The sequence below is a fragment of the Sceloporus occidentalis genome, unplaced genomic scaffold (assembly GCF_023333645.1).
Source record: "Sceloporus occidentalis isolate IW3139 unplaced genomic scaffold, rSceOcc1.0.p SCAF_5, whole genome shotgun sequence".
Taxonomy (NCBI): Eukaryota; Metazoa; Chordata; class Lepidosauria; order Squamata; family Phrynosomatidae; genus Sceloporus; species Sceloporus occidentalis.
In genome coordinates this window covers 61624850-61649964 of record NW_028316985.1, presented here as the reverse complement: position 1 = coordinate 61649964, position 25115 = coordinate 61624850, and the positions used below count along the sequence as shown (strand labels likewise).

The 25115-nt window shown below is 38.3% G+C and overlaps 1 protein-coding gene across 5 annotated transcripts in view; it reads left to right on the top strand.

Moving 5' to 3' along the window:
• The window catches only part of ARID2 (AT-rich interaction domain 2), a 131879-nt gene that overhangs the window by 71204 nt on the left and 35560 nt on the right, over nucleotides 1-25115 (top strand). For all 5 annotated transcript variants that reach the window (XM_089524255.1, XM_089524251.1, XM_089524253.1 and 2 more), the window contains 9 exons: nucleotides 8896-9029; nucleotides 9151-9369; nucleotides 13342-13409; nucleotides 16217-16283; nucleotides 16367-16617; nucleotides 19057-19153; nucleotides 19241-19450; nucleotides 21709-21876; nucleotides 24530-24605. In XM_089524255.1, coding sequence (XP_089380381.1) covers nucleotides 9180-9369; nucleotides 13342-13409; nucleotides 16217-16283; nucleotides 16367-16617; nucleotides 19057-19153; nucleotides 19241-19450; nucleotides 21709-21876; nucleotides 24530-24605 — 1127 coding nt within the window. In that variant the 5' untranslated portion in view covers nucleotides 8896-9029; nucleotides 9151-9179. The remainder of the gene's footprint in view (nucleotides 1-8895; nucleotides 9030-9150; nucleotides 9370-13341; nucleotides 13410-16216; nucleotides 16284-16366; nucleotides 16618-19056; nucleotides 19154-19240; nucleotides 19451-21708; nucleotides 21877-24529; nucleotides 24606-25115) is intronic.

Here is a 25115-nt window from a genome sequence, read left to right as displayed (position 1 = left end):
AGCCATTTCCTTGTCATTGTGGAAATGGGTTCAGGCAAATTCATATACTTTGGGGCCTTCCATTATATGGGGGATCAGTTCCGGACCCTCTCCCCCATGTAAGGAAAATCCCCAATCTCTGTTGTAAAACAGACAATAGTACTCTATTCCATCTTATTCTTCTTATTATTTCTTTCCCACCTCCATATGGATTGAAGTGGGGAACAACAATAGACCAGCAAATACACAACATTAGTTAAAACACATAATAATTAAAAGTACAGAGAAGACATACATATTAAAATAATCCACATTTAAAATTCATTATTTTAGTTGTATTTACAGGCACTGTTCCTGTCAAGATGTGGGTTTATTTTGTTTTGCTTTGCTTTGCTTTTTGCTTTGATAAATGTTTAGGTTACATGTTTAGGTTACAGAATAGTTACATTTAGTTTCTTATAAAAATTATTTGAATGTTGCACGATGCTGACCCGTGGTACAAAACACACCTACATCACCTAAGAGAACATTAAATATAAACAGGCAGATACACAAAATAGGAGTTAAGAAAAACTGTAGGATTAATAAGAGATTACCAAGAACCCAGAATAACAGTATACACAGACACACCACCCCTCCAGTAAAAATATTCAAAAACAGTGCTGAGATTTAAACAAGAAAAATTACTCGTAAAATGTGCTTTAAAAATATATACTTCTTCCTCAGAACAATGAATACCTCATATATCAGCAGTTCTCCTTCTACAAGAAAGATCATCAGGGTTTTAAAACGCTGTTTGTTTCTTCAAAAATAAACTTTTAAGGCTGTTATTGAGCAATACTTATGAATATTAAGAAGCTTTGCAAAAGTGTTGCCTTGACACCTCTCCATTTTTGGGAAACAACAAATCCCACCCCTGTGATTGCAGTAGTTAAGAACACAATCTTATCTTACGTGAAATTACAGTTTCACTATGAAAGACATGACATTATCCCTTGTTACATTACAGACATGATGTAAGGACAATAATGTGCTATGTTGTTATAGCATTATGATTCCAGTTTTTACTGCCACAGCTGCCTCCTTTGGAAACTTGAGATTTGCAGTTTAGAGAAGTGTATTTTGAATTCTTAAGCAGAAAGCTTCTTAAACTACAAATCCCAGAATGCACTGGACGCAGCCATAATGGCAAAATGGAATAATAGTACTATAGCAGTATTGTCTTGTGTGTCTTTTTTATTGGGAAGGGGGATTATTTACTAGTAACCTGCTATTTGTAATTCATTACCCTACTATCTAATCTGAAACCTAATTATGACAGTTGGTGGTGAGACAGGGAAGGGATCTCGGCATTTGTCACCACCCCTTACTTCACAAACGCTGCTGATCTATATTGTTCTTTTCTCTCTGGGACTGGCAATAGTAACACCAGATGGCACAGTCCACTGGCTGCCAATTGCTGATTTCTAGAACTATGTAGTTTCAGTCCTGTAGTTCATACTATAAGTAAAAAATTCTAATGTTCTTAGGTTGAATCTTAGGTTGTATTCATATTGATTCAAACAGTTTGACTGCTGGAACTCTGCTAAAATTTCCATCAGAATTTTCTTTCAAATAGCAGCCCAATTTTGGTTCCCCAAGAGATTTGGTGGTACAGTAGACCCTTGTTATACGCTGGGGTTTGGTTCCAAGATCCCCCGTGTATAACAAAATCCGTGTATGCTCAAGTCCCATTAAATATAATGACATAGCAAAATGGTGTCCCTTATAAAAAATGGAAAATCATGGTAAATTTATTCTTTTTTGGAACATTTTCAAACCGTGTATGCTTAAATCCATGTATAAAAAAATCCGTGTATAAGAAGGGCCGACTGTAGTACTAAATCTGAGTATTGCAAGCAAAACAGTGTTGAAAGCATAGTGAAGACAACTCTGTGATTAATTTTATAGTAGCTACTTCTGCTCTTCCATATGCTAAATGCAACACTCCCCCCAACAATATTAGTTTAAGCCAAGATATTTCTCCATCTCAGCATTCAGCCTAGTAATATTGCTGTATATTTCTTTTGGCTGCTATACTTTAAAACATTACATTAAGTAGGTGCAGTATTATTTTGATTTGTTATGCTTGCATTGGACAGAAAACAGTACTGCTAGTGTACATTTCAATCTAAAGGCCTCCTTTGTGCATATTTTTTAGTCTTTATTGCACTCCTGTTATCAGGAATGAAAATTGACTAGGTTCTGGACACAGGATGTTTTAGCCTTTCCGTTAATTAACATGTTAGATGTATAGAAAAGCTTTTTTCCATAAATTAGGACACATAGTAATGGAAGTTTCTTTAAATAAGAGAAACGTCTATCTTACCAAAATTCTAGAGTCTGCAGTGTTCTATGCTTCTCAAAGAGTCTTTCCTTCTTTGGTTTTACAGAGTCTTTTGTGGTACTGTAGGCGGTCACTTTAGAGGTAATACAGAGTGAGTGGGATGTCACTTAATGCCACATTGCCATACAGTTATGTATGTTCTAAATTGAAATAATTACATTTATAACCAAAAAAAACCCCTAAGGTTTGGTGATGTGTAACTTTTATGTCTTCATTGCTTATACACTTGTCCCTCCATATTCACTAAGGTTAGGAGCACAAGACCCCCATGAATATGGAAAAACCACAAATAACAAAAACACAATTTTTTTTTTACCTGAGAGGACACCTCTCTAGGAATCTTTAGGTCCTCCAGTGCAACTCTGTGGTCAATGTCCATCAGACACTGACCATAGAACTGCACTGGAGGAACTACAAATGCCTAGCGGAGTATTCTCTCTAGGAATCTCTAGGCCTTTCAATGCAACTTTTAGTTAATGTTGACCATATAGTTGCACTGGAGGACCTAGATATTTTTTAGAGAGAACAAATCAATAAAATCAGTGAATAATTAAATCCGCAAATATCAAAGTCACAAATATGGAGGGATGAGTGTAGGTGCAAGTAGACTGTCCTGGCTTAACAGGATAGCATATAATAAACTATACCTTCTATGAATTATTTCTCTTTCAAGAAGAGATAATTAAATATTTATGTCAGAGTATTACAATTTATTTTTGTGCAACCTGAGGGGTAAATTTCTATATTACACAGAATTGTCCAAAGAATATTCTTTCTTGAGATAGTTCAAATGTCCTTTTCATTTCCATGTTTAGTAGCAGGCTGAGTTTTCCACAGAAGCCCATAATATAATTGTTCAGTTTTGTTATTTTCCTTTATGTCTACAAGCAACCCATTCAGAATTTTAGAATAAACTTAGTCTTCATAAGGAGTTATACAGACTGTTTCAATAGTCATCAAAGTTTATCTGTAGTAAAACAAATATCACCTCTAAGGATTCATTTTAGTCAGCTTTTTTATATTCACAGTGTGCCCGCACCAACTGTGGACTTGCCATCTGTGGATCTGACCTTCTGTGGACTGCAAGCCCTGGCTTTTTCAATGGGCGAGTGTGCATGCTCACGCATGGGGGGGGGGCTCCAGAACAGAGCCCCTGTGGATAGCCAGAGACAACTGTGTATTTTCCATGCCTTTTCAGTAGTATAACTGACAATTTCTAGTATTCTCACTTTTCTTGTCAATAAATACGTGTCTTTTTAAAAGTTACATCTACTTCTGCTACTCTTTTCTGTATTTGCTTCTCATTTGCTTCCAGGGCCATTAGAAAGGCAATAAAACCAAATCACTGTAACCATGTACAGTATAAAATATAAAAGTCTCAAAAATATTGATACTGTGTTGTGCTATCTGAATGTTAGACAATGCTTATTACTTATTAATTGTAAAAGCCATCCTACCTTCTGGTTTTAGAATTGTTTGTATCATACTTAACATAACACTTGACATGTCATATCTAGGTTAATCAACTAAATAAAGTGTTAATTGATGCAAGCCAATTCTGATTAGTGGGCTTTTAGTGGGGGGAAACACTTCATTGTTTCAGAGAATATTTGGTTCTGCTTTATTGTAATAAGGAATGAAAATAAAATATTAAAAATTGTATGTTCTCATAGCAAAATGTTAACTAGCAGTTTAATAAATGAAAGGAATCTTAATTTTTTAATTTTTAAATTATTTATTTCAAAGGTGTATGTGAGTTTTTGAAACATGAAAATGTATTTAAAATTAATTAGTTAAGAGTCCAAATAATAAACTAATATTTTTAATTTGTTGACAATCCTTCATATAAGAAAATATTAATATAGTTGTTTAAAAAATTAAAAATCAACTTAGATATTAATGCAAAAATAAATCTCCAAGAGTTATAGGTCCATGTGTCTAATGTAGAGACAGCAAAATACAGTTTCTTTAATGCCAGTTTCCACTGTAATCTAATCTAGTTTTGTTTTATAAGCAGGGTTCATTTAGGAGTGTTATGTCTGAATATTAAATACATATCCTTTATATTGCTTTTAAGAAGGAGAAAAAATGAAAGTGTTCTATAGAATTCTTTATTATGTTATAATACAGACTTTCTTTATTATTTGATCTTATTTAGCACTTTAAGAAAGCAATCCTTAAATCTTTGAATACTGAATCAATGTGCTCCCGTTAAGTTACTCCATTTGTATATATAATGTCTGAATGTATAAACAAATTACCCTTAACCACAGTTATAGTGTTGAAATTTGGAGCAACATATGTATTCCTGTCTTGTCAACTTCTTCTCTGTGGGGCACATTGGTACCCTTTGAGGCACATAAATATGTTTTTTAGTAGGCAGCCCAAACATGTCATTGCTAGGGTCTTCTTCTGGGGCTAGGCAGTTTCCCCATAATTTCTGCTGCATTTGAGCGCTCAATGCAAAGTTAAACATAATGCCCCCTCCAGCTCCAAACCATGGGGAAAGAGTGGCTCTATTCCACTGCAGTTTTCAGGTGCAAAGAATGACCTGGGGTAAATGGTAGGGATGTTGCAATTGTGCTGCAGTACTGAGACATCCTGGGTCCCAAGATGCCCAGTGTGATGTGGTCAAACTATAATCCCCCTGAGAGGAAAGCTTAGTTTTAAGGAGAAAACAAGAGTCCCCAAATGAACCCCCCTTAAATTGATTCTAATGTTACCTGTTGTTACATTGCTTCACAAAAATAGTATCTCTGTGCTCCCATTAGTGAAAAAAATAATATCTCCGAGGCAGCACTGACACTTGTAACATGTTATGTCTAAACACTAATGGAGTGTTTTTGATAGAGAAAAATGCCACCCTCTTTTGAGCCTGAAGCTGGGAAAAATGTCCAGCTTGTCACTGTAGCCATTTTGCACTTTCCTGTACTTCCACACATTATTGAGGTGCTAGTGCACTCTTATACAACCTTTTTGGCTCAAGAAAGAAAGTGGTACATTTCCAGTAGAAATGTGAAAATTATACCTTACTGTGTCTAACAAGTTTGTAAGAGCTGATCTCACTGTAATTGTCAGAAACTTTGACAGCAATAACCAGTAGTCACCATAATATAAAATTAGGCTACTATAGCACACCTTTTAACATTGTTTAGAAAATTCTGTTAGATCAAAGTAAAATGAGTAATGTGTTTGAAAATCTAGTTGGAAAGAGCGAGTAACGGCAATGCTCTACTTCCTAATTTTAAAAGGTGAATATGAACTTTAATATCCTCAACAACTTGGCCTATGGTAACTACATTTCACTTTGTGTTTCTCTTTGTGCTTTAAGAAATGGGAGAAGTGAGAGAGTACTTCCACCTTTTGAGATTAAGAGGATTATATTATAGCAGGATCTGCTCTGTTAGTAGCACCCAGTTTATGAAGGCAGTTTGTCAGCTTAGTCTGATGAAATTTTGTTTACGTATGTTTTGGTGGGTGAAAAATGGATGGCAATAAAACTACACTTAAGAGCAGGTGCTTTCATTGTAGCATACCCCAAGAGCTAGGGAGGAGGGAATAAAGACTTGTAATATTCACCCACTTCTGACATTGACATCACAATGCCTCATCCTATGGACAGACTCTCATAAGACATGAAAATGTTTAGTTATGAAATTATTGTTATATATTCCACATTTCTGAGAAATGTTCAGCTTTGCTATTTTTTGTTTAATAGCACTCAGTTCAAGAGTCTACTAACTATTTAAAAGTTTGTTAACAGTTTTGTAATTTTTTGGTCATTAATACAATGTTGCTTGAGATTGCTCTAGCAATCTCAATCTCAATAGTAGATCTCTTTTGTTAGAGCAATCTCAAGCAACATTCTGAACTGCCGGGTTGCCTGGCCCCAGCCCCAGCCCCAGCCCCGAGCCCTTCTCTAAACAGATCTGTAGATCATGCCTCAATCTTCTTTTTCCTCCCCCAAATAGTAATGTGGATTACAGCCTCTGCTGGGCCACCATGACCTCCAAGCCCTGGTAAAGTTTATCTTCCCTCATGTGGGTGCCCTCCATTGTATTATGCTTTATGGAGCTCTATTGATTTTATACTGTTGTAGCATTTGTAGGGCACAGTGTTTATGGGGTCTGTGTGTTGTAGTAGTGTAGTAGTAGTAATAGTAAAACTTCATTTGAATTGTTCTGATGTTCGTTATAAGCATGCTGAAGGTTGGTGGGGAGAATTTGTTGCCATCGAGGAACCAAAGTAGACCCATTGAATGAATTGGATTTGCACAAGAATTGACTTACCATTCAGCAGCTGATTCAGTGGGTCTAATCTTTGGGACAAGCAATTGCATTTTAAGCCTTTGTGAGGTTGTAGTGGTAGTGAGGAGTCCTTTTTAGCAGCTTAGTGTTGCAGCTGACAAATCAGTCTGTTTACAACAAGCAGACCTCGCTTCAGTTACACATGCCAAATATTTTAATTATATGTAAGTCCTATGTGGCTCACTCCTCAGTAATAGGATATAGAATTTCAATCTAATTATTATTATTTATTATTATTATATTTATTTATATCCTCCTCTTCTCCCAGGACTGGGACTCAGGGTGGCTTACAACATTAAAAAAAACACCATACAGTTAAAAACATACAAAAATAGTACATTAAGGCGGGATACAGACTGCCCAAAAAGGGTGCTCTCCCGCCGCCCTGGTTTGCTCTGCAAGGGAGCCGCAGCGGACAAACCGTGTGGCTCCGTCACGGGACAAAAAGAACCAGCAAAAAGCGGGTTCTTCTTGTGGTGCCTTTGTGGCACCGCAATGCGCCAATGGCACACTTGCAGCATCACAAAGGCGCCGGGACGTGCGGATGCTAAGCGTCCATTGTGTCAAAATGGTGGCGCCCGTGTGTACAGGGCGCCATCATTTTGATGCCCCCATCACATGCTAGGGGTAAGGCCAGTATAGACGGTGCGTCTCCGGCCAACTCCTAGCATGTGACGGGGCGCTGCTGCAGTGGCCTGTATAAATCGGGCCTATAATAGGATTAAATTACTACAATAATTAAAACAAATTCAATGCTAAAATATCAAATTCCTTAAAAAGATAAAAATGCATAAAATGCATTAAAACAATATAGTACCTCAGGCCGTTCTTTTAAGCATTCTGTTTTGAATGCCTGTCTGAAGAGGAAAGTTTTTGCCTGTTGGCAGAAGGCCATCAAAGAAGGAGCCATTCGGGTCTCCCTGGGCAGAGAGTTCCAGAGTCTAGGGGCAGCCACGGAAAAGGCTTTTCCCTTAATATAGAAAAGGTTTTTGTTTTCTTTGTTAATCACAGGAAGGATGATTACAATCCATGTAGTCATTTTGTCCTGATCCTTAGAACCAGTGCTTCTTAATGTATCTGATGTATGGGACTAGTGATTTCCCCCACCCACCCCCAGTGTGACTGTGGCTGGTACCATATTTGAGCCCACTGAGTACAGCTGTTTTTTTCTTTTCTGGAAACTCTCCAGGCACTGGCAGCTGATGCCTTGTGGGCTTCTACTGGTCCATGGACCACCACTTTGAGTTACACTGTTCTATATTGTTACAATTTGAAGGATGGTAAATGTGTTCCTTTTGCCCATTGTCTTCTCCCTTCCCCCTCACATAGTAACTTCTTGGGTCGTTTATTACTTTTCTTTAACCTTTAGTTGTTGTGCTGTCTAAACATTATAAGCCAATAATGATTGACAGTGTTCAATCTATGATTTCAAATGGAGTTACTGTATATAAGCACTTCTGTAGTTGGATATCATGGCAAACTGTGATTAGTGGGAAAACAAAAATGGATGAAGGAATCAGTGCACAAGAAGGTGAATGAAGTGTGCAACTTTGTTTTGTGTTCTTGAGCTACCAAACAATGATTGTATGAACTGAACCTTAGTTTTGTGCCAACCCATTGTGTTGTGTGAACTTTGGAAATAGTTTGCATTAAAACTAGGGTACTGATTTTAGTCTTGCTTCTAGATGTTTGATTTTAACTGTATGTAATGAGATCAAACATTGATTTCTGCCAATATGGGGACATCATGGGAAGGGAAGCCTGAAGATTATGTTCAAGTTTGTGAACAGTTATTTTGCCCTTTAATGGCAGCACCTGAATTATGGCTATCATATGGGTATCAAATTTGTAAAAGATGTAGTCAATCTTTGCCCCCAACCATAGATATATAGGTATATCTGATAAAATTACTCTAAAGCATTGTAGGTGTGGGGAGTTGAAGAAGTTTTAAAATTAGAATTATTTTCAGGGCAATATAATAATACTTAATGTAATTATGGAATGTACTATTTTAAAATTTGTTTTTTAAAAAATATTTCTGTGCTTTCAAACCAAATCTACTGCTCCAGAAGCCCATGTTAATTGAATGTAGCTAACTAGAAGTACTGAATTAAAATTTGTCTCAATAAGCTTTTAAATTGCAGCAATTTTACTATTTCTTCAGCATTATAACCATACAGTATGATATTATTCATAGTGAAAAATCCTTGCTCTTTATTTCAGTTACCTAGAAAAGTACGAGAAAGTGCATCACTTTGGCGAGGATGATGATGAGGTACAACCAGGCAATCCAAAGCCACAACTTCCTATAGGTGCAATTCCATCTTCCTATAATTACCAGCAGCACAGCGTGTCAGGTAAATTTTGAAAAAATAGTTAATAATAGTTGCATTTCTTGTAGAGACCTGGGGGAGGGATGCCCCAAGAGATGATAGGTGCATAGCTAACCTAACTGTGTACTTTTGCCTTTACACATAGATTTTCTTCGACAAAGTTATGGGCTATCTATGGACTTTAATTCGCCAAATGACTATAATAAATTGGTGCTCTCTCTGTTATCTGGACTCCCAAATGAAGTGGACTTTGCTATTAATGTATGCACTCTTCTGTCAAATGAAAGCAAGCATGTTATGCAGCTTGAAAAGGATCCCAAAATCATCACTTTATTACTTGCTAATGCCGGGGTGTTTGATGACAGTAAGTTAATAATTTGAATAACTCTTTAAAGAGTAATTGTACTGCTATATATTGTAGAGCTCTCTTGTTTTCTTTTCATTAGTTCCTGCATGCCCTGACTATTCCTGCTGCATCAGATCAGTCATTTATCTAGTCCAGTATTCTCTTTGCACCATAAAGACGCTTCTGGGAAGGTTAAAATATAGCATGAAAACAACAGTCTTCCCCTAACATTTTCCTCTTAGCAACAAGCATTCAGAGGAAGACTATGTCTTAATTTGGGCAGTATGGTATAAAATTTATTCCATTAACAGATCTATCCTCCATAAATATGGCCTTCTTATTTTAAAACCATTTAGACTGCAAACCTGCGTCTAATTCTGGGTTTAAGCTGTATTGAACTATATTGTTTTTTGAGTAAATATGCAAAGGATTACACTGTTGTAGTACTGACCATCACCCCATCTTCTTGTAGTAGATTCTATATACAGATTGAGCACTGCAACTCCAGAAATGTTAAAACCTTCAAAAACCAAAACTTTTTGCTGCCAACTACTGCTTCTGCCTTTTAGGTGAAGGTGGTGGTGTTCCATTAATCTCTCAGATCCCCCATCTCTCTCCAGCCTCACATCTTATACATGACACAAGCAGCAAACGAATGAGACATGAGACTGGAGAGAGATGTGATGTTTTGTGAAATGGTGGGACCATGGATTCATGTCGAGCATTACACTTGGATTCTTGCCATTTCACAGATTTCCAGTCTCTCGCCAGCTACATGTCTCTCTTCAGTATCACAAATACAGTACATGCTACACTAACTGTGCAGTATATTGTGTATTATCTATATGCAAATAGAGATATTCCAAAATTTGAAATACAGAACACTTCTATCCTATGCATTTCAGATAAGGGATACTCAACCTGTATTAATATTATCTGTTATCTGTTTTTAATCCACGGTCAGTTAGCTTCAGCAAAAAGGAGAAAATATTCTCTGTACCCCATCTCTCTATGATAGGTAAAATTTTACCAGTTCTGTCTCTTTAGCACCTTTCCTCCCCCAACATAAATAGTCCCAAACAGTCAAACTTTTCCTAATAGAGCAGATAAATAATCTTTGTTGTCCTTTTATTGACCTTTCCCCCTGTATAAAGGTTATAAAAAGCACACTTACTGTTCTAGGTGTAACTATGGCGCGGGACTGACCGTCCAAAAAGGACGGTCTCCCGGCACCTAGTTTTGGTACGTGGGGAAGCTGCAGCCTCCAGACCACGGGGCTTCCCTGCAGACCAGAAAGAACCCGCAAAAAGCGGGTTCTTCTTCCGACGCCATTATGATGTCGCAGTGCACCAATGGCACACTCACAACATCGTAATGACGGCATGACATGCCAGCACATCATAATGGCGGTGCCCGTCAGTACAGGTCACCGCCATTTTGATGCCCTCGTCATATGCGAGGGGTATCTAGAAACGCCGCCCCTTGCACTTGACGAGGGCGTCCTTTTCGGCCTATCTGGACTGGGCCTATATGATCTATTTTAAATAAGGCCCTGTGCAGACCAGCCTTAAAGGCCAGCTTGGGGGCAGAATCAGGGCATAGCGTCCACATGACGCAAACCCCAATTCTGCCTCCAGGGCAGCGTGATGCCACTTGCCGCTCCACATAGCGCGCAGCATCATGGCGCTCCTCTGGCGCTCCATCCGCATGATACAGCCCTGAAGGAGCACTGTAAAGCAGTGGCACTGCACCTATTGCACCCTGCAAAGGCCACATTGGGGCCGTGGTGTGTGGTTGTCGCGGTCCCAATCTGGTTGTAAAAGAGACGGCTGGAGGCCTCCCCTTTGGGGCCGTCTGCACAGCCCCTAAGAGTATTAATTTAGAGTGGGTTTTCTTTTCAATCTCTTTTCTAATAATTCCCAGCATGGCATTTTCCTTCCTTTCTAGAATAACTTATGCAAATAGTTACTGCATTTATGAGAAGAAGGCACACAAGAGAAGATGAGTATAAGTAGTCAGGTGCATCTAAATATCCCTGCAAACTTTATCTTTCCTTGGAGGGGTGTCCCTTTCTAGCATTGCACCTAACTGATAATTTGGTTTATAACGTTAAACTATGAAATTAACAGGATTATGTGATCACAGTAACCTTATCTGTATTTAGTGTAGTACTTTTGTCCATCATTGTTCAGTTAGGAAATAAGAAACCTCATTGTTTTTTCAGAATCCTGCTATATGTAAAGACTTATTTTTTTTAACTTTTATGCTTCTTTAAGTTTCATAGTAATTTGAATATTTTTAGTATTTGCTGTAGTTCCTATATATAAAGTATGCGTTGCGTTGCCACCATTCAGTGTAGACAAAGGTATGTTCCAAAATATTGACTAGCTTTGTGAAATTTGGGATTTAACAAATTAGTGACATTAATTTTATGATCAGGGTGAGTGAGAATCATGCTGAAGAAATATGTCTCTGTAGTCTTCAAAACTGAGCTAGTGATTTTATGTAGTAATACAGCTTGTTGGCACTGGGTGACTAAATTTTTGGTTAAATTCTTTGTATGAGGATGATATCTGAAATTGTATACTTGGGGAGGGCAAAACTAAGCATATTCTGCATAATGTTGGTCTAATATGTAGAGAAATCTCTGCTTCAGAATGGTTGTTAGCATTACCTTTTCTTTCAGGAGGAAAAACCTAGTTTTGTCACATGTCTAAAGTGTGTTCCAGAGGATATGGTTTTTCACACTTGCCTAAAAATGTATTTCGAAAAAATGTATTATTTAAGAATCTTTTTATACATGCTATGCTGTATATAGTACTACAGTATATTCCAGAGACCAAATTTTAGGTTAGGAATTCCATACAGCTCCTTACTTTGGTTAAAATAAGCGTCTCAGGGCTGGAGCAGATGGGAGAGAAAAAGCAGTCCCCTCTGGCCGCAAGTTGATTGGGACTGCAGCAGCCAGAAGGCTCACTCCCAAATCAGGCCATGGCAGCAGGACCCAACCGGTTCCACCAGGAGCCAGATTATCACAATTTCTTTTTGCTCCATTCCAGAGGACCGGAGTGTGGCTTTGGGCCACGTCGAGGCATGCGTCTTTTGGATGCCATGCCTCCAAAGCGGCTAGAAGCCACTTCTTTGGGCACATCTGTTCTGGGCCTAATTCAGTTGTATGTAAAAGGTCATATTGACCTGTTTCTAAAAATCACATTTTTAAACTTGAAGAGTAAGGTTTAAAGTTTCAGGTATACAGGTACATCAGAGGCTGTGATGAAAGGTACTACTCAATATTCATGTGTCCATTTATATAAAGAGGGATATATTTGTGATATGTCCCCCTTTATAACTTGAAAGTTATATCCTTTCCCCTGACAATCACGTCCCCAATTTCATTGCAGTTGTCACACTAGCTCCTTCTAAGAAAAAAACCCTTTCTTGAAAAATTCAAATAAAAATTCAAATATGAGTTTGAGATCAAAGTAAGTAGAATTGCAAGTAAGCAAGTTACCTTGAATGTTATTTGCATAATACGTTTTGAGCACAACACTTGAATTTTCATAGCTCAGTTTGTTTCTTTAGAATAAATTTGGGGTTAAGTTACTGTTTTGTTTTTGCTTATTCTTCTGGCATATGGTACAAATATAGCATATATATGTTCTTATTTTTCAGAAACAATGAGAATAAAATATTTCTGTAATGTCAGTTCAGTTAGCCCAGTGTGTGTAGCCTTTGAATTTTACTTTAATTGTGGACTGGGCCTTATGAGAAGAAATCTCTCTTCTTCTATCCTTGTTGTAATCTATGATTTTCTCAACCCATTCAAAATAAGGCACTTTTTAGGACAAATAAAAAAAATCTATGCCATTTCCAATGAATTGCAATACTAATGCTACAGTATAGTAAATCTGATATTTTCAAATTATTTGTAATATTATCAGCACTGTTCATGGAAAAAAAACTGTAACTTAAATGCTTTTTAACTTGTAGCTTTAGGTTCATTTTCTACTGTGTTTGGTGACGAATGGAAGGAGAAAACGGATAGAGATTTTGTTAAGGTAATTTTTATGGTTTTAAAAACAGCTTATCAAAAATATTTTTGTGAGAATACCATATTAATTCTTCATCAGTGTATTTTGTCTTAAGCAGTAGTCACATACTAAGGAAAACAATAAAGGAATGTCTAAGGATGGAACAGGATGGAAAGCATTGAGTTTTTTCAAGTAAAATAACTGAGGGAGAGAGTTATAGGAAACTATCATTATCTGGATGACAGTAAGAGATAATAGAGAGACTGGATTATTATAGACCACAGTTAAATTCTAAATCTTTTTAATAAAAAAATGTGAAAATATTTTTAAGTTGTTCACTGGTTTCCTGAAATATACTATATTTTGTTTTGGTAGAATATTGAGTGTTATTTCCCCAATTATAAATAGCAGTGTGGGTCGTTGTGGCAGCATGAGTCTGCCAAATGCTCACGATTTCATCACCACCCTTGATACCCTCTGCTTCCACTGCTGCATTTCTTGTTCAGGCTACACTGGCCTCCCTGGAGTTCCTGCTACAGCTAGTGACTCACCCCCCAACCCAGTGAAAATATTGTAGTGAGTGGGTGCCTGTTCTGTGCTCACCTGTGATTTCCAGTGAGGAGACACCTTGCAAAATCTGGCATAATGAGCACCTTCAGCTCATCTCCTAGTTGAAGGTGGATGTGCAGGTACACTGCCTATCCAGGCTCCCTTTCAGAAATACACCAGCCACTATCTGCAGGAAAAGCATTGCATAACTAGGTAAGGAGGCAGATCACTGGCAGCTGATGGAGTATCATCAGCTGGAGAGCCTACCTGGGAGCAGAGTGAAGGCTATACCAGCATTGGATGGGAATGTCTATGCCAAGGAGACACTGAACTCTGTGGTCTGCTCTGGGCAGAGCTAGCATAGTATCAGTTAAATCTGTACAAGTAGGCAGTAGATAACAACCAGTAGGAGGCCTTGTCTCCTCTTGTATGCCGTTTCCTTGTGTAGTGTCCTTGTCTAGGTCCCTGCCTAGTTCTCTTTCTCTGGTTTGTCCCCAAAATGTATTTCTTTAAATACAAAGTTGGAGGGGATGGATTTGACAGAAGTGTGGAGAAATGTACATGGTTCTCCCATAGTGGAGTGGCACTCTGAGTCCTGTGTGTTCGTGTTATATATGGATGGGTGTATGAATCTGACCAGTTTCATCATTTGAAACAATTGAGTCTGAGAAAGATACTTTCAAGAATATCTCACAGATTAGTGTTAGCATAAATAGAATAGCTAGAGTATGTTGTGGGTGTTTTCCTTTTCCTTTTTTTAAAGTAAGACACTTGGCTGTATTCCAGAATCTATTTATACAGGCTATGCTGTATATAGTATTACAATATAGTTACAAAATTAAACTGCTTGAAAGATGCCATTTAGTAACACTGCTTCTAAAAATATCTCTATGTGGGAAATCCTGATTTTCCCTTTTCTTTAATTTTAAATAGACCATCTTATTTAGTGATACATAGGTGCTATCCAGACTGGCGCAAAGTGCCGGCCTGGATACATGCTAGGGTTGCCTCGGGACGTCCTTTCCAGGCGCCCCACAACCATAGCACATAACCACGGCGTTGTAATGGCGGCGCCCTGTCTACATGGGCACCGCCATTACGATGTCATGTTCACGCCGCAGCCAAACGACGTGGCACGGACATGACGTCCTGGCACCCTTTCAGTGGCGCCAGAAGGAGCTCTGTTTTGGAGCTCCTTCTGTTGCATGTATTGCTGATGCAGCCTTTAAACGGCTGTGCCAGTGATACAAAGAGAAAGGGCATGAGCGGCCCCTTTCTCCCTTTCCCCGCCGATGTCAGGGTGTCGGGGCATAAAGCCCCAAGGACACCCCTTTCCGGGCCACGGGGAAGCGCTGTTTTGCCGCTTCCCCCAGGCCAGGAAAAGTGGTGGATCAAGGCCTCTGGGGCTGCCACTGTGGCAGCTGAGGCCCCGATCCATCGGGGAAAGGGGCGTGTGCAGGCCGCCCCAAAGGGGCGGTCTGTATCCCGCCATAGATGTCTTTTAAAGGAGTATAGTATGTAAACAGCATGTAAACCCACCTTGAATCTCATTGTGGGAGAAAGCCGGGATATAAATCCATGAAATAAAATAAAATGAATAAACTTTTGAAGTATTATTTCTGGTAGTTTACATTTAATAGAAAATAGATTTTGCTTGGAGAAATAAGATTGTTAAAGTTGTTTGGTTGTATACTTTACATTTTGTTTTCTTCCTCTACATTAATATTAGTATAGCTGCTGCTTTCCTGCCTTTAAATATAAGTTTCTTGACCAAGCAGTTTTTAAAACAAAAGAAAGAGATATATGGTGTTAAACAAAACCATCTTAGAATAAATGGGAAAGGGCAGATGGTCTCAACATATAACAAGATTAAAGAATATTATAGCATTGGCCATAAAGTTTTAAAGAAGATAGATGAGGCACATTAAACTAAGGATGCCACCATCTGGCCTTGAAAACAGGAGATATATTAAAGAAAGGCACAAGAGGGTGAAATCCTGAAAGTGCACAGTTCTGTCCTGCATACACTTTGGTCTTCTCAATAGGCATTTAGCTGTTGAAGGCAAAGAAGCATTTTGGGGTCAGAAGCCTGTAAACCTATGCCAAAATACAATATCATTTTTATTGCCATGGTTTTTTCCCTTGATGCACAGAAATTATGTATTTATCAAGGATGCAATGGTATCATTTTTGTTCCATTGCTATATTATACTTGCTTTTTTATTAGAAAAAAATACCTAGTTGAAGGTAACTTCATACTAAAACATTCATTTATTTTTGTGCAGTTTTGGAAAGATATTGTTGAAGATAATGAAGTACGTGACCTTATTTCTGACAGAAACAAATCTCAAGGTGAGTAACATCAAATAAATATTAGACTATATCCGCTGTATCTAGAGCAGAGGCCATTAAAATGAATATCTTATCTCTTATAGATACAGCTTCAGAAGACTGGATATGGGAGTCTTTATTTCATCCACCACGCAAATTGGGCATTAATGATATTGAAGGACAGCGGGTTCTCCAAATTGCAGTGATTTTACGAAATCTTTCCTTTGAGGAGGGAAATGTTAAGCTCTTGGCAGCTAATCGTACCTGTCTTCGTTTCTTGTTACTTTCTGCTCACAGTCATTTTATTTCTTTAAGACAGTTGGGGCTTGACACATTAGGAAACATTGCTGCAGAGGTAAGAAAGGTGTTACCTATAAATTAGTAGCTTAAATCACAAATGTTGAGAGAGTTTAAATATTTGGAACTTTCATATTAAAAAGAAATAAATGGGTATGGGTGATTTTTCAGGTTTTTTCCTGTTTCATACTATTTCTTCAAATATTTTGTAGCAGAACAAATTGGATCCAGACTGTCGTACCTAAAGTAGAACCATTGAAAACAGTGGAACTGCTTGGTCATGACTGAAGACTTGACCCAACCTGCAATTTGTTCTTTTTTCAGAACATTTGTTTCTGTATACGGGGATATTACTTAATGCATCTTACAGTGGGAATAATGAGTTTGATTTAAAATTGTGGTTTGCATGAGTGAGATTAAAACACTAGTTTTTCCTCTGCTACATCAACATGTGATAATGTTTATCAATATTCCAATTGAAAAGATAATCTGAGACAGTAATTTCCAACATAAAAATACCATATTTACTACTAAAATAAAAAGACACAAATTGCTAGTAACAGGAGTTTCTAAACACCTCTGAGAATTAATGCCTCAAAGAATTCTCTTAATGCATTTGATGTGTTCTTGGTCACAGTGGAAAATTGTGCTTGCCACTTTCTTTCTAGTGCATGTGAAAAAACATGATGTTTCATTTCTTTGATTGATGGATTGATTGATGTTTCTATGCTGCTCAACTGGCAGTGGCCTCAGGGCAATTTACAAATATAAGAACCACAGTCATTAGAATGTCTGATAATACAGTAAAAATAAATAAAATAGCTGAAATGGAATTAAGGAGATAAAGTACTAGAATATCAAAATATTTTTAAAATAATGCTAATATGTCTGCCAGAAGAAAGTCTTAGTTCAACAGCTAAGTATTATAATCAGCTAATGACTATTCAAGAAGATAATTTTTTAAAAAATTCTGGAACAGCCTTGCTTCCTTGGGAGTAAGTTTCATTAAATTTAGGGCAATCATTTCTAAATAAATAATATTTATTATCCCCAGTATATTTTAAAACTATTGACAGACTTCTGTGTTTACTCCAAATCCAGAGTTAGCCAGGAGTGAAGTGCCTAGGCCAGGGTGGTATGGGAAAGAGAACTGTTTTTGCACCCCTGGCAGCTGCACCATGTGCAAAAATAAAACCAAAGTCATGTGGCATTTTAACAGCAATTCTGACTGCTTTTAAATAGATTTTGAGGCCAAAACAGGGTCAGTCTTTTTTTAAAAAACCTAGTGGCTCCAAGGACTTATCAGGACCATCTTGGGAATTCCAATGGTCAGAAAAAGGAATTTGGAGGCCACATAGATCCTGTGGCTCATACTCTCCCTACCCTTTACCTAGTGCAAGATAAAATAATGTTGAGCTTTCCAGATGTTGACAAATTACTACTCCCCTCATTGGCTGTGCTGACTAGAGCAGATGGGAAGTGGAAATTAACAAGGACATAATCTAGATCCCAGTCCTACCGAGACCAAGAAATACGTTTTACTGTGTTTGTTGAGGCTTACTGTTGGAAAAGTGCATACAGTTTTTCAGGCTACAGTCCTAGCACATTTAGTTGCCAGTAAATCCCATTAAAGTTAGTTATATCAATTATATTAGTACAGTGTCTTTAGATTCAATAATGGCAAATTTGAGCAACCATGGATTGAAAAGAAACGTTTATTTATTTTTAACTTGCAATGGCCAGAGTAGAGGCTGAGGCAAGACCTGAGCAAGCTGATACCTCCCTTCACCATGGATGTCTATCCCATCACAAAGCCATAGTTGGAACATAAACCTCTTCCTCACTCTCTTTCCCACCTTCATATCACAAAGCTGCTGCCAACATTTAAACACCGCCTTACTCAGTTTCCTACCGCTCTCATAAAGAAGCCTCAGCCAGAATTTAAACTCATTCTGTTTCTTACTGTCTCAGAAGGAAGCCTCTCTAGAATTTATACTCCTGCCTCACTTGGTTTCCCACCTTTAGACAAAGAAGCCTCTGACAGAATTTAAACCCCTTTCCTGCCAATACACCTTCTTGCCCCACTCCATCTGCTGCCCATCCCTGAGATGGATAGGTTTCAAAGGGATTTAAAATTTGGCAGAAGTTTTCTGGTGGGAAGGCTGAGAAAGTAGGGAACAGGGTCAGGGAAGTGTTTAAATTCTGGCAGAGCCTTCATAATGGGAGTTAGTTTTTTAATGTTAAATGCTGACTTGAGCATCCTTGGTTTTTGGTATGTGCTGTGAGTTCTGGAACCAAACCTCTGTGGATACTGAGGGTCCACTGTACTGAATTATTTGCATACTTATTTCTCTGTACTTCCAAGGTAAATCCCACTGATTTTAGCCTTTGAATATTTTTGATTATTGAATTTCCCCCCCTGTTATTTCAGTAACTAAAAATATGAATAGTTCCAGCCATTATAAATGATACTAAATTGTGTTTCTTTTTTCTTCAGCTACTGTTGGACCCTGTTGATTTCAAAACAACTCATCTAATGTTTCATACGGTTACAAAATGCTTAATGTCAAGAGATAGATTCTTAAAAATTAGAGGTAAGCTGTTATGCAGTTACACCGTCTAATCTGGATGGGTAGACAATGATTTTTTGCCTCTAAAATATGTCTGTTTGTGTGTTTTAGGCATGGAAATCCTGGCTAATCTTTGTAAAGCTGAAGACAATGGTGTCTTAATTTGTGAATATGTAGATCAAGAGTCCTATAAAGAAATAATCTGTCATCTAACATTGCCTGATGTACTACTTGTTATATCTGCTCTGGAGGTGCTTTATATGCTCACTGAAATGGGTGAAGTAGCTTGCACAAAGATAGCTAAAGTTGACAAAAGTATAGGTGAGTGAGCAATTTTTTAAAATGCTGGGCAGAAACAAATGTTATGGATAATACATTTAATATGTTTTCTATGACATAATGGAGAAGCAATGCTATTCAGCATGGGGAGAGGTTTGGTCTTGACCCAGAAGACCAAGGCATATATTACAATATATCCAGAGTGCACAACCTTTTCAGCCATGTAGACATCATGCTTAAGGTTTATTCATGCATATCCCATGATCTTGGTACTGATCTGTATGAAAGTTACTAGGGATAAAACTGGACATCAGTTATCAGTGGTAAAATAAATAGAATTCAGAAAAAAATGGCAGTGGCAGAGGGAGGTTTGGGCAACCTAAAGAGTTGTCCTATGAAAGAGAAGGTAGGGTTGTCTCAGGTTTTGCAGCCCTGCATTATATCCTTAACTCATTGTGCTGTGGCTTTGGCCAGTTCCTGTCTCCGGCACTGTAATATTGACATCTGTATACAACTAGACAGACAGATATTAACACAACAAGAATTATAAACTTATTTGTAAAATGAAAATCATAGAATCGTAGAGTTGGAAGTGATCACAAAGGCCATCCAATCCAACCCTCTGCAATGCAGGAACTCTCAGTCAAAGCATACCTGACAGATGGCCATCCAGCCTCTGTTTAAAGACCTCTAAGGAAGGAGACTCCACCACACTCTGAGGGAGTGTGTTCCACTGTCGAACAGCCCTTACTGTCAGGAAATTCCTCCTAATGTAGAGGTGGAATCTCTTTTCCTGTAGGTTGCATCCATTGCTCCAGGTCCTAGTCTCTGGAGCAGCAGAAAACAAACTAGCTCCCTCCTCAATATGACATCCCTTCAAATATTTAAAAAAGACTATCATATCACCTCTTAACCTTCTCTTCTCCAGGCTGAACATCCCCAACTTCCTAAGTCATTCCTCATAGGGCATGGTTTCCAGACCCTTCACCATTTTAGTTGCCCCCCTTTGGACACGCTCCAGTTTCTCAACATCCTTTATAAATTGTGGTGCCCAGAACTGGACACAATATTCCAGGTGGGGCCTGACCAGAGCAGAATAGAGTGGCACTATTACTTCCCTTGATCCAGACACTATACTTCTGTTGATGCAGCCTAAAATCGCATTGGTCTTGTTAGCTGCCGCATCTCACTGTTGACTCATGTTCAGCCAGGTGTCGCCCATTCTATATCTGTGCATTTCATTTTTCCACCCTAAGTGCAATACCATACATTTCTCTGTGCTGAAATTCATTTTGTTAGCTTTGGCCCAGCTTTCTAGTCTATTCAGGTCATTTTGAATTTTGATCCTGTCCTCTGGGGTATTAGCTACTCCTCCTAATTTTGTGTCATCTGCAAATTTTATAAGTATGCCTCCAATTCTGTCATCCAAGTCATTGATAAAGATGTTGAATAGCAGTGGGCCCAGGACAGTCCTGTGGGACCCCACTGGTCACTTCTGTCCAGGGTGAAAAGGAGCCATTGTTGAGCACCCTTTGGGTTCGTCCAGTCAACCAATTACAAATCCATGTAACAGTTACCTGTCCAGCCCACATTTTACAAGCTTGTTTGCAAGAATGTCATGGGGAACCTTGTCAAAGGCATTACTGAAATGAAGATATACTATATCTACAGCATTTTCTTCATCTACCAAGCTGTTAATTGTATCAAAGAAAGAGATAAGATTTGTCTGGCATGACCACAAATTATGCAGTCGAATTTCCCGCATTTAGGCAAATCACAGGGGTCAGCACACCAGGAGTGCATTGGATGAGCCTCACCTGGGAAATGCCATACATTGTTCCAAAATCCCATACATTTTTTAGCAAGGAGGTTCAGGTTCTTTGCACAAAGTAAATAATGCTAACCAATAGGTTATATAAACTTTTTACACATATTGTTCTGTCCGAAGTTGTGGAACATAGGTAGGTTTCAAGGAGTAATACTCTGACAATACCGTGGTAAATAATAGGGTAAATAACAATCAAGATTATAGGTGTTTTTTTTGGGGGGGGGGGCTATGTGGCCATGTTCTAGAAGAGTTTATTCCTGATGTTTTGCCAGCATCTGTGCCTGGCATCTTTTCTCTGAAGATGCCAGCCACAGATGCTGGAGAAACGTCAGGAATAAACTCTTCTAGAACATGGCCACATAGCCCAAGAAACCTACAAAAAACTATGGATCAGTTGTATATAGAAATTTCATCAATTTATCATCCTTGTGTGTTCGTAAAATAATTATACTGATTGATATTTCCATTTCAGATACATTAGTATGTTTGGTTTCAATGGACATTCAGATGTTTGGACCTGATGCACTCAGTGCAGTAAAACTTGTTGAACATCAGAGTACCAACCACCAGGTCCTATCTGAAATTAGGCCACAGGCAGTGGAGCAAGTTTCATCACAAGCACATGCACCTCCTGTCCCAGGTTAGTATTTCACTTACACAGTAGATTTTATGTAGGGTATCTTTTATTGTGTGTTTCTGCCTTTAACTTTTTTGTAGAGACAGATTTCTGAATCCCTAAAAGAGACACTTGTCCCTGCTGGTTGTAACATATTTTTAAAGTGGTTTGTAAATATTTTTTTATTCTAGCAAAGAAGAGTATCACAGAAGTTGTCCCATTCTCCAGTAGGTACATGTCAGCACAGTCTATATCCAACTGTGAGAGAAAACCCATCCCAGTTCTGGTTTTGTCAAATTTCAAAGCAGAATTCAGTGCTATGAAAAGCTGAGGTAATTTTGCCAGTGCTTCATTCCAGCCAATAATAATAATTTAATAATAATAATAATAATAATAATAATAATAATAATTTATTTTTACACCACCTCTCCCACAGGATTGAAGCGGCTTACAACATCAAATAAAATGCGGTATAAAATACATCATACATTAAAATACATTCTATTATTCCCTCCCCCCAACTATACCATAGTAAAATATAATTAAAACAATTAAAATTAATCATATACTTTTAAAATCCACATGTCTATATCTGGAATTTGTTCTGTTACAAGTACTGACGAGAAATAGATGGAATTGATAAAGATAAAAGGAAGGAACAACAATGTAAATATGTAAATTTAAATAGGAGCTTAGTAGTATGTATTGTAACAAAACATATTTTACAGTATTATGTAAAAAAAATAATAAATATATATATTTTAAAAAATTAAAATTAAAATCATGCAATCAAATCAGTCAGAGACGGGGTGGATAATTTTGGACATTTTCTGTAATGGTCCATGTTCATGGGAGACTAGGTGGATTACTCGGGGAAGGCCTGCCAGAAGAGCTTTTTTAAAGCTGTCAAGGTTGGTAATGTTCCGGATCTCCTCCGACAGGCCATTCCATAGTTTGGGAGCTGCAGATGAAAAGGCCCACCTGCATGAGGCACACTGTTAGCGAGTCAATCTGGCCAGAGTTCTTGTACACTATTTGAATATTTAATTTATAATATTAGTTTGACCTTTAAAACATATTTCTATATAATGCATGGTTTTTGGAAATGAGTACAGGACTGTACTCTTTCAACTGGTTTTAAAGAGTAATCTTTATTGATGAATATGCTACAAGCAGAAAGCAGTCTCAGAATTTGCAATTCTTTTACTAACCAAGTCAAATACTGAACTTCACTTCTTTTGTGACAACATCTAAACATGTCCTTGTATATTGCAGAAAATATCTCTAAAATGAAACTCAGGGGCGGAACAGATGGCTGTGAAGGGGCTGCTTCAAGTGACCCCTGAGAAAGCTCGATCAGGGCCGCAGCAACCACATGCTGCAACCCCAATCGGCTTTTTGTGTCAGCAAAAAGCTGATTTTTCTGCGCCATGGTGGCTTTAAGGCACTCCTGTGGCATGCTGCATCTAAACACCATGCCACCAGAGCACCCAGAAGCCAGTCCATGTGTGGGCAACCAGCTGACATGAAGCGCACATCGTGCATACGCCATGCTTCCAAGCCGGCTGGAAGCTGTCTTTTCATGCCAGTCTTTTTCCAGATCTCGGTCACTTTCTTACCAAGACTTCCCCCACCACTAATGTAACCCTTAACATGACCTGAACATCTGCTCTGTAGCTTCTTACTGGGCACAAGATAAAATGCATTGGCAAGCACAAAGGCCTTCACATGTAAATTCTCCCTTTGTCATGTTTATATATAATATGTAACAGTGTAATGTTACCTCAGTTCCTTGATAGATGTTGATGTGTAGATCTTGTAATGGGAAGTAGAGATCTTGTGATGAAAAAAGTTTTGTTTCAGGCTCTTCTCCATGATTTGTGTCATGTGAACACATAATCATTGTAAAAACTCTAATTGCTATTTTCAGTGTACTATCAGATCCTGTCTGATCTTGAAAGCTAAGCAGGGTCGGATGGGAGTCCACCAATGAACACCACGTGCTGCCAGCTACATTTCAGAGGAAGAAACGGGCAAAACTAACTCTGAGTGTTTCTTGCCTAAGAAACCCCGTGAAATTCATAGGGACACCATAACCTAACAGGCAACTTGAAAGCACACGCGCGTGCATGCACACACACACACACACATCTTTTCACAAAAGATGGTGCCTACATGCAGCAAATAGGGCTTGTCATGGGAATGGGAGTTTGGCTTGAACAAAAGAGAGAAGGAAGGCTAGATTTGTGAGATGGGATAGACACATACTTCCTGTTCCAGCTGTGGCCTGCAGTGCATGTATATCAGGAAGTGGGAGAAGCAAAAGAGTTTTCTTGAAGCTTGTGTTGACCCCTCTGTGGGAGGATGAATTATTCCATTAAAATTGATAGTGGCATTTAACTGTCTTGGGTGTTATGATTTCTTATGATAATTTGATAATTAGTTTTATTAACAACCAGAGCAGATTTGTTTTATGTGGTCCACTTCCAGCTAGTTCAAAACATGTCTGCTGATTAGTAGAATTCCAAACTTGCTAATTTCCATGATCTTTTGAACTACTGTTGTGAGGTCTCATATAGTTGCAAACAATTATGATTGAGTAGTAGGGATGAAAATGAGACAGAAATAATTTGCTGAAGAACCATTTTTGACCTTGACTTTTATTTCTTTTCCATAGCATCAAGAACACCACAACATGTGGCTCCACCACCAGGAATAGTAGAAATAGACAGTGAAAAATTTGCATGCCAATGGTGAGTATAGTCGACTCTCCAGGTGCACAAACTCTGCATCGACAGATACAACCATCCATAGCTTGAAGGGGTGAAGCAGACTGGCAGCTAGGAGTGGATGACCCACTCTCAAAGTGGGCCGCCACCATGATCCCAAATGAGCTGCCAGCAGGAGCAGTTATCACCTCTACTTTTGCGAACAGCTTTGTGATACCTTAGGCAACCTCAGAGTGGCTGCTGGCCACTCTGGGGGTGTGCATTATTATTATTATTATTATTATTATTATTATTTAAGCTTTATTTATCTAGCACTGTAAATTTACACAGCGCTGTATTTCTTCTCTCCCTCTGAGGCCTGGACCAAGGCAGATGGACTGGAGGGAGGAATCTTCTTCTTAATCAAGGCCAGGCCCGATGGAGTTGGGTCTGCCGTTTCACTCCCTCCAAGATACCATGGAGGGAGGCCTGCATTTTCACTCCCTCCCAGGCCGGATGATGTCAGTTGCCATGGAGGGATGGCTCTTCTGCTTC